This window comes from Lipotes vexillifer, unplaced genomic scaffold, assembly GCF_000442215.2.
Source record: "Lipotes vexillifer unplaced genomic scaffold, Lipotes_vexillifer_v1.1 scaffold1293, whole genome shotgun sequence".
NCBI lineage: Eukaryota > Metazoa > Chordata > Mammalia > Artiodactyla > Lipotidae > Lipotes > Lipotes vexillifer.
Genome location: NW_006790911.1, coordinates 52390 through 63171, shown reverse-complemented (window position 1 = coordinate 63171; position 10782 = coordinate 52390). Strand labels below are relative to the sequence as shown.

The window sequence follows — 10782 nt, the reverse complement described above, 5'->3', positions numbered from 1 at the left end:
TTTTTTTTTTTTTTTTTTTTTTTTTTTGCGGTGCGCGGGCCTCTCACTGCTGTGGCCTCTCCCGTTGCGGAACACAGGCTCCGGACTCGCAGGCCCAGCGGCCATGGCTCACGGGCCCAGCCGCTCCGCGGCATGTGGGATCCTCCCGGACCAGGGCACGAACCCGCATCCCCTGCATCGGCAGGCGGACTCTCAACCACTGCGCCACCAGGGAAGCCCCTGAATCTCACTTTATCCCTTATTTTTTTGCCCATCGAGGCATGAAATTTGTGCAAGATAATCTGACTTTGTAGATCTGTTTTCCAACAGAATGGAAATTATCTTCTCATTGATAATCTCCAGGATAACATACAATTTATTTGTTGGTATGTTATCAAAATGTATGCAGTTTAACAAGCAAAAAGAAGTTGATATTGAAATGTTACCAATCAAAGGGTGAAATGCTACCAATTTTAAATTTCAGAGATAAATGTAGTTTTCATAATGATTCCCTTTAAAGAATAATATCCAAACAAACTATAGCTACCATGCTTCTTCAGCCTTGGAGATAAATTTCTAGTTATTAAGAAAGAAAAGTTGTGTTTCTGTCTAAATCAGAATTATTAATAATTTTAAAATTTTTTTTATAAATTTATTTATTTATATTTTTGGCTGTGTTGGGTCTTTGTTACTGCATGCGGGCTTTCTCTAGCTGTGGTGAGCAGGGGCTACTCTTCGTTGCGGTGCACGGGCTTCTCATTGCAGTGGCTTCTCTTGTTGTGGAGCTTGGGCTCTAGGCTCGCAGGCTCAGTAGTTGTGGCTTGCGGGCTCTAGAGCGCAGGCTCAGTAGTTGTGGTGCACAGGCTTAGTAGCTCCGCGTCATGCGGGATCTTCCTGGACCAGGGCTCAAACTCGTGTTCCCTGCACTGGCAGGCAGATTCTTAACCACTGCGCCACCAGGGAAGTCCCTAAATCAGAATTACTTACTCTAAACACGCAGATTTGGTTTTCCTACATCAAACAGAGAATTCATCAGAAACATATCCATGCCATTCACTTAGGTTACCAAGGGACTCAGACAAGTTTCCTGAAACACAACACACAGATTTCAAAGCCGCAGGAATATAAGGATTCAAAGAAAAGAAGTCCAATCTATCTTTCTCCTATCTAGCATTGAAAGCATCTTGTGTTTAATTTTCCCTTGAAATTCTCCTACCCCATTCAAATGAACTAGAAAGATACCTTTTCTCGCTTAAATCTTCTGTAATTGTAATTTAAATGTCATTGGCAAACTCTGATTTTAAAATATAAATTAGGATCACATTGTTTGTGGCAGAGTTAGAGATGAGTATTTAGAATCATTTTGATGAATCATTTTGATTTCCCCAGACCTTACTGCCAGTGACTCACCATCATTCATCCTATTAGCATCACCCCCATTAAAATATCCAAATATCTGTCCACACTTAATACAGTGTTGGAAGGAGAACCAAGAAATGAAGCATATACAGTTCTTACTGTCCAAAAGCAACAACATAGTGTATAGTTCATAATTGAAAATAAATAGACTTTCACTCTTTAATGCAAAACTCTTTGGTTTTTAATTAAGAGCCAATAAGAAAGTGAGTTAGAGCTTTCATTTTTTGAAACAAAAAGTGTTGAGAGTCTTTTTTCTATGTGTGTGTGTGTGTGTGTGTGTGTTTTTAACCATAAAATTAGGATGGGTTTGTTGTAAGGACTAAATGCGGTAAACTACATAAAGTACTTGAAATAAATATGATTTTTTTTACTTACATTCCTTTGCCCTTTAACGTCATTTTTATTTTTTCTGTTGTGTCTGTGTTTTTAATGTAAATCCCATAACATCCTTTCCAGAGTGAGAAAGTAGTAGAGTGTGCTTAATACACAATAATAAAGTAGAAAAGAGACATATAGACTAAATCAAGACCTATTTCATGAATGAGAAACAAATATAAATTTTAAAGCCTTATAAACATATAATCACAAATACAGCTTCTAATTTCCTATTCATGTGATCAGTTCTATATATTGAATTATGTGGAAGGAGTGGTAATAAACGAGAGCGGTTCTCTCCTAAGAGGGTACTCCATCTGTTGTAGTTCATTTTCAGGAACACAGCCTGGCGTCAGGAATCAGAGACATGGAACTGGGATTGAGCAGAAGTGTCTCTCTCTCTCTCCCCCCAGCTATTTATTTAAATGTATTTTGTTTAAAAAGCTAAAAATTAAAAAGGAGTACCCAATGCCATCTGGCCTCAAATTATCAATTAACAGTAACAACTTGGTAACCAAACCTTTGAATCTTGGGTGGAATAAATAAAGACAAAACTTGCCATTCCACACACATTCTACAACTATTTATTGAGCACCTATTCAGTGCAAAGCTCTGTTCTAGGAGTTGGGGATACAGGAGCAGATAAAGAGATAACAATCTAAACTGTTTTCATGAAATTTACATCCTAAAGGAGGACAATAAAAATAATTTTTAAAAAATATATTGTACATTAGTAGGTAATAAGTGCTTAGGAGGAAAATCTAGTTGTAAAGAGGGATAGAGATAGCTAGGAGTTGGGACAAGTGTACTTTTAAATAGAAGTCAAGAAAGATGATATCTAAGCACAGACCTGAAAGGGGAACAATGCATCTAGTGGTGGTCTACTGACAGGAGCCTGAGATAGGACCTGGGACAGATGCTGAGGTGGGAGGAGCCTGGGACACCAGGGTCCTGAGACAGGAGGCTGGGACAGGAACCTGCCTTGCATGTCCAAATTCAGGAGGTGAGGCTAGAAACATTGCAGATGGGGTCAGAGCAGTAAGGGAGGGGACATTGTAGGCCACTGTCAGGACTTACCTTTGCTGGGAGAGAGATTAGATGCCATTGGAGGGTATTGAAACAGAGGAGTGTGATCCAATTTATACGATCTAACTTGCCTTTTAAGGAATCCCTGCGACTGGTATGTTGAGAATAAACATAGAAGAATAAGAGTAGAAGCAGGGAGATCAGTTAGGAGGCTGTTGCCATCCTCCAGGTGAGAGATTAATATCTGCTCACACTGGAGTAATAGTGAGATGTGGGGAGAAGTGACCAGAATTTGGATGCACTCAGGCAAGTGATCTTCTGAGGATGTATGAATATATAATATACGTATATACATACACATACACATACATATATACATACGTATTATATATATATAATAATGCTAGGCAAAAGAAGGTAAGGCTTTGTAATACCGTGGATTAACATTGTATTTCTCTCTTCATAGGTGAAGTTTACATTCTATCAAGTAGTAAAAGTATGACCCAGACTCACAATGGAAAACTCTACAAAATTGTAGATCCCAAAAGGTGAGGTTTTTTTTAATATTCCGTTAAGTCAAGTAATATTCTCTTAGTTATTCCAGTGCATTCAAATTAGTGATGGAATTGCAGTTAGCCCTCAACAAAGATGAACATTTCCGCCCTGTCCATCTGCTAAGTGCTCTCCTGAGAGACCCTCAGTTCCAGTCTCTGAGGCCTAGACTTGAACACCCCGAACTTTAAAGGCCTTATTTCGATCACGTTCATGGCATCTTTGTTGTCATCTGAAAGCAGCATTATATTTGTGGAATCGGGGTCCTCACTTAAATGTCCGAGGAGGACCCTGATGTATGAGGCAGCGGCTTCCGCTCTCTTGTTGGAAGCAATAAACCCTCCTTTCCTTTCGAGAAAACCAGGAACATTCTGGCAGACCTTAGTATGCTTAGTATGACTTTTGTTAGGTAATCAGGATAAGTTATTTTGGCAGCTCAACATTGGAGCCTCATTTTATAACTGGATGCTCACAGCTTCTGTGACTAAACAAATGAAAGCTGAAGAAATATTTTGTTATTTATTTCAGCAAAAGGAAGATGTGAATGTTTTAATCCTTTAGAGAATATAATTATCCCTGTCCAGCTCTTCTCTACCCACCCACCCAACTTCAACACACACACAACTTTCAAATTATCTTGAGTCATCATTAGTCAGTTGTTAATTTCACGGATAAAATCAGAACTCTCAGAAGCTGCTAAAATTATATACTGTCAAATAGATATTAGCCATAATATACGACTACTGTGGAACGCCAGTAGTTGTCAGACCCTAGCTTCGCCGTGCTGTGAATTTCTAATTCTTTCTATGCTAACTTAGCTTCATGAGCCCATTTGAAAATTTAAATTCCCAAATTTCAAGTCCCTTTTAGGAGAAAAAATTCCAAAAATCTGAAAAGTTTACTAAGAGTATTCATTTAATTCCACTTTAAAAATATTTGTAGGTTATAAATTGTGTATGTTTTTCTGAAAAATTCACTGACTAACAAATGGAGATTCTTGTCCTTTTTCCATACCCTAAAACACTATCTTTCCTGAGAAAAATAGAGGTTGACAATGGTGCTGCAGAACAAAAAGAGACCAAAAGTGATCTCTCTATGATAGAAGGCATCACATATACCCATCTATCACACAGTGATAATGATAGCTTTCCTTCTCTATTTAACAGTACACATTTTCTTTCACAGTAAGAGAAAGTACCCATCTACACACTGTAAGGGTTCTTTTCTTCCTTGAGTGTGAAACCAGTGTCCTTCTGTGAGAAGCAAAGTAATGAATGAAAAATAAAATATCAGACACTCCGGTGATTGTTGAAGGTGGCAATATTAAGAACAAAAATCAAACCAGTGTTAATTCATAAAATAGCATTCTAACGATTCAGAACGAGGTCTACGATTTCACTCAGATCTATTGCCATTAGTTTCAAAATAGCCATTGTTATTCTATTATATTTGTCAAAGTTGATGTGCTCTTTTGCAAGCTTTCTGGTAGTGTTATTAATTCTCACTGCTTCTCACAGAAATGTTTCGCTCTTCCTCTGGATTGTTTAGTCTGTTGGTGGTGAGTTGAGGTGAATTTTACACCTTCAGTCCATTATTAGTGTCTAATTACCAGGGCTGCCATGAGGGACCTTGGCTTTGTGATCATGGGGCCTCCTCTCGTAGGGTGGTCTCAGAGTGACATACCTGAAAGGCCTGACTTCTCATTATGGTGTCTGTTTCTGGTGAGTCGTGTCATGCGTGCGGCCAGGGTTAAGATGTGTGTTTGGTTTTCAGAAGGTGGGGGGATTAACAGAGTCCCAGAGACACAGTCTTTGTACACAGGCCCAGGCATACATTTCAAAATTAAACTGACTATAAGAAAACAAATGTTTTCATAAACATTTGTTGGGAGCCTCATGCTGTTTCGATTTGGAAGCCAACGTTTGTTATTATAGTAGTTCTCCCCAGATGAGTGGAAGTTCTATATAAGCAGACACTTTTTAGTATATGTGAACAGGATTATTTTGGAAACACGAGCTAATTACTAACCTAGCTGTGTTCAGGATGTCTGCTTCAGAGCACAACTGTTTTCCTAAAATGTTTGAGGGAGTAATTGAAGAAAGAGCCTCATCAACGGAAAAAAATAATACACAGACATTTCTTGTTACATCAAAAAACCTAACTCAAATTAAAATCTTAGATTAACTGTATTCTTATGGAAGAGCCCCAGACTTGTTAGAATAATGTTTTCAGAATGAATTTCAAACATTCAGTTGACTCATGACTCTAAAAGAGAATAACTACAAATCATAAAATTTTTTGTATTCTGTATTATGTATCATGGAAGTTACCTTCCTACACACCATAAGATTTATGTTTTTTTCTCTTTTTTCCTACACACACACACTCACATATAAGAAAAATGAGGGAGTTTTGAAACGATGTGTAATATTCTTTGGTCATTTTGACAAAGGTAGACGAGGTCCCAGCATTACCAGCTCAGTCTGTAAGGGCAATCTGGTCTCAGGCTATATGTTACATAATCATTTACATAAGTTTAAAATCATTTACGGTGGGCATCCTTCTCAGAAAAGGATGGCAAGATAACCTGTTATAAAAAAACAAATGCCACTGTTTGCAATCAAAAAAATGAAAATTCTATGAGAATACAACCAGCTTTCTCTATGGCTTCACTAGAACTCAGGAGTTTTTAAAGGAAAAGCAGAAAAGGGAGGAATTTTGCCTCCCTGTTAGAACAGGGATACCTTCAGAAGTGGAAGAGTCTCATTTCATGGCAGAGTGGAGTTAGAGGCGAATCAGTACCGTCAGTCATTCAGCTTGCTTGGGCCACTTTGCTGGGTCCCCCAAAGCCTCAAGTACTGGGTTCTGCATGCCTTGGTCTGGGATGCTGCTTCAGCCAGCAGATGTCAAAGCATTGAGGACAAGAGCTGGACACTCGTTTCAGTCTCACTTAGTAGAGCCATCTGAAGCCTGTCAAGATGAGGAAGTCTATCCTGGCAGGATAGGCAGTCAGACGGTCTTGTCTCTGAATCTTCCTTAGTGTGGATGCTGCATTGTGGCACCACACTGTGCTCCTTCGCCTGTCAGTAAAGTACAGGTAATCATTCTGCCTCTGCTACATTTCTGTAGAGCGCTGTGAAGATAATTAAATATTGTATTTAAAGCATATGCAATTCTTTAGTACCATTGGTGTTCATTCCATGCATTCAAGAATTATTTGCGGGTGATCTCTCAATTTTTGAGGTAGTGTTAGTTTCAAAATTGAGGTCAAGGTGTCCACAGAGTTTTAAAGAGCCCTGAGTACCTAGTTTTCGAATATCCAAGTCATGTCTTAGAGGCTTGGTCTTTGTTAAATCTTTTCAGAATCACACAAACGCTCCTAAGGGATGGAGATGAAAGAATTCTAACAGAGTTTTGAACTTTCCAAGCTTTAGTTTTATTTTATAGAACACAAATATTTTCACACTATTGAAAAAGATTCTTTAATTTTTGTTTCAGATGGACTTAAACTAAATGACCTTTTCTGACCTGGAAATGTTTCCAGGGTTATTTCTCCAGGAGTTCGTAAAATAAAATCATTCTTAAACATGTCGATTTAATTCCTGTGTACCCAGTCTTACTCTATTTTAACACGTTGCTTATCTGTTAACCCCCTAAGTCACACAGCCCAGTCCCTTAAGAGGTCTATAAATTAACAGTGCAAATTCCCAGCCTCAGAGGTCATTTTGCAGAAATGTCCTGTCCCCAGACTCTTGTGTGACCAACATCAAAAACTGCCCTCCTGTCTCCTCCCTGCCCCTCCTGTGATGACCCCACTTACTGCTCTTTGTTTATTTATTTGTTTATTTAATATCTTCATCCTACTCCTTAGTCTACTGGATGCTGCAGTGTGCTTTTTTTTTTTCTTCTCAAAAATCACTTCATGAGAGGAAATTGGCTCTGTTTATCCTTCGCATATGTCTCAAGGAGCCGGCAGGCAGCTCTGCCATCCTAAAGAAAGCCATGCATAATGGAGAAGGTTTAGCCCAATAAGCCAGTCTAGTCCCAATTCATCAGTCAAAGTTTTATGCAAGTGGCCTCCCTAGGTTGATAAATCCCCACAGTGCCTGTTGACCCAGCTGCCAAGTCCTCTTGCTGCAGGCGGTGTTTTCATGGCCACCCTGACAGTAATACAAACTGTTTAGCAGCTCCATTGACCTTTCAGCTATTAACAGGGACACAGGCTCGACGAGGGACTAGTTTTCAAACCTGACAGAATTTCTTAACACTAGAGGTCATGAACAAGTATATGCCCTATAAAAATTCATTCAGCATGGTGGATTTGAAATCTAAAAGACAAGGAAGCATGGTCCACATTTTTGCTATAATTTTTCTACATTTCCAATAACTAAAAAGAGTATACACTTAGGTGCCAGCTTATATTTTATTCTTAATATGCTATAGTTTACGTGGTAGTGCACAATATTTTTAGTGAACAAATCCTTCCTCTGCTGTCAGATACCATCTGAAATTTTAAAGATATATTGCAAGAGAATGAGATAAGATCAAAGTCAAAACTTCTAATGACTGGATGAGCACGCATACATAATATATGGTAATGGCCTAAGTGTAACTGGAATTTTATTCATATTTTACCAAGATTTGTGTGTTTCTGTGTATACGCACACAAACACACTTAAACATACTCGGGTATTCCATACAAGGCTATGTAGAGCCATCACCTATTTCAAAATATACACAAAATATTATGCCATAATTTATGAAAAATTTTTCTCTAAACAACCATGCTATTTTAAAAGTCTATACTATAAAGCTTCTTATGTTTACATCCTATTTTCTGAAGATGTGACATATGACCACAGCATTCAAGGGAATTTTCTGCTTTATACTAATTATATTCTTTCTTAAATTATCAATTTTAAGTGTTGAAATATCAGTTCCTAGAGTAATTGTACAGATTGCTATGAAAACTTGATTGAATTGCCACTTACAAATGGCATTTGTTAAAAAGGCATAAAATGGAGAATATGAATAATTAAAAATATATTCTTCAAAAAGAGCCTCATTTGTTAAGAGCCTCTTAAAAGCATTTCTTTTCAATACCCATGTTTCTCCCCCACCTGGGACAGTGGTGGAAATCTGATATTATTAGACCTTCTGAATATCTTCTACTTTTATTGTGACAGTGGATCATCAGATGTTACAGTTCTCGAGATAAAGGCAGATTTAATCTTGCATAAAACAGCCACACATATCTGCAAAAAGATGGTTTCTAGAGGAAGATATACTTTTTAAAGAAAAAAAAAACTACCTTAGCATCATTTTTTTACTAATTCATTTTAGTTGAGCTAAAAATCTGTTGCTTAAATGACTCGTTTTTGTCAACATTGACAAATGAATCAAAAGGTGTAACATCAAAAATTGGGAATTTATCATCCTAATAATCTTCAAAGAGAATTTAAACTGACATTTTTGTGCTATTTTAAAGGACAGAAAATCATTTCAAATTTTACTTCCCATTTAAAACATTTAGTGATATTTAAAATTTCTGCCTTCATAGAATATAAAATTAAAACACTAGTAGATCTACAGTTTTTTAAGTGGGAAAAAGATTTATTTTTTAGATGGCTTCTAAAAGAAAAATACTATAGGCTTTAAGACTTTTGAATTATGTTGTAATCAAAGTGTTACTTAAATTGTCTATTTTCCCAGTCGCAGACATTTCTTATTTAGTGTCTAACATTTTTATCAATTTTGGCGCATGAATCAAGTTTTTAAGTTAAAAAAATTGGTTTTAGACGTAAAATTCTGAACAGAATGTGGTTCCTTCTTTATATTAGGAAGCAATGGCATTGGCTTTTTATTGTACCCTAATTTTTCAGTTTTTATTTTTCTATCATATCAAAGTACAGTTATACAAGATTAAGTCATGAGATTGAATCAGTCTGCAGGTATCTTTGGCTTGTCTCCTGTGTTCAAGATATTGTATTATGTGCTATGGAGGGAGAATATACATGAGAATTTAGTCCTTTCCTCTAAGGAGCTTATTTTTATCTTAAATCAGGAGATTGCATACATTACCTAAAACATGAACAATATTATCTGAGATAAATATTGCCACTTTGGGACAACAAAATTATGCCAGAACATTGTACATTACAGGTTGCCAGATAATGGTCCAGAAGGTGATGGGTAAAACTCACCATGAGTTGGCTTCTTGGTCCAGTCTGTTCTACCAGGGGGAACAAGGCCTCAGCCTAGCTGCTGTACAGGCAGAAGGAGCCTTCTCAGTTGACTGTTAAAATGAGAAATAAGTGCCCGCAATGAGTTTCCCTCCCCCAGGAGACATTCCTCCAGCTTTGCATGGCTCTCTGCAGGTTTCACTCCCTCCTGAGTTCAAAGCGTCACGTCCATCACCATTTTGGTTTTGTGTGCTTCAATCTCCCCTGAGCAAATCTCTCCTCCAGCTACTGCCGACCTGCTCCCTGGGCTGCCCTCTCCCAAGGTACCAAGTTTTATTTTTGCTAGTGCTTTAGTTACGAAGTTGCATGGATCTCGAGGGGTCTGCCCCAACTCTGTTTTTCCCATAAGCCTTATTTTTAGTATGAGATTTTGTAGAATACAAGATTTTTCAGGAACAAGTCCACTGAATTAAAGTGCAAATGCCTATTTTTCTAATAATTGTAGTGGACCAGTTTCTGAATTAAGGACATTGTAAACATAATACAAGAAACACCTAAGGCAATTTAATAAAATTGGACTTTGTCCTTTTTTCCCTAAAAGCAGACAACCTCATCATCCAGTTTCATTAGTCATTTCTCCTAGGTTTTCCTTTTAAGGAAATACATAACTTTTCATTTCCTAATCTTGGCCTGGAAATATATAAACTGAGGTAAGCTGATAAAGTTGAATGAAAGCGATCCACACACCCTTTTAGATACTTGTGTATAGTGGTAGTGATGTTTGGAAAGGGAGATTAATAAGGCCTGAAACACAGGTGCCTAGCTCCCTTTTTCCTAAAAAGGACCAGTTGAGTAGAAAGCTGTGCTAGAAAAGAGTTCCAGATTATCTGGAATTAGCTGTATGAAAGAAAGCTATTTCATATCTTCGTCCATGTTCTGATCTTCTAAATTTGGGAATAGCAAGGTTGGCCTCGTCTCGTGAGGAAAAAGTTTAATATGAAATTACTGCAAAGTGTAAGTGGCTTCATTATCTGCTTTCATTCTGGTTGCATCTTTAACCATAGAGCAAAATTGAGCAGGTATTTGTGAAAGTTCTAATAATTTCATTAACACTAGGCGGTCCAACTCACAGCTCCACCAAGTTGCCACTACCTTTGTCCTCTTTGAGTTTAGCACCTACTCAATCCCAAACTGCCATATATATATATATATATATATATATATATATATATATATATATATATGTGAC

General features: G+C 37.5%; 1 protein-coding gene across 2 annotated transcripts in view; it reads left to right on the top strand.

Moving 5' to 3' along the window:
- The window catches only part of HHIP (hedgehog interacting protein), a 90637-nt gene that overhangs the window by 68356 nt on the left and 11499 nt on the right, over positions 1-10782 (top strand). For both annotated transcript variants that reach the window (XM_007463994.1, XM_007463995.1), the window contains exon 11: positions 3266-3347. In XM_007463994.1, coding sequence (XP_007464056.1) covers positions 3266-3347 — 82 coding nt within the window. The remainder of the gene's footprint in view (positions 1-3265; positions 3348-10782) is intronic.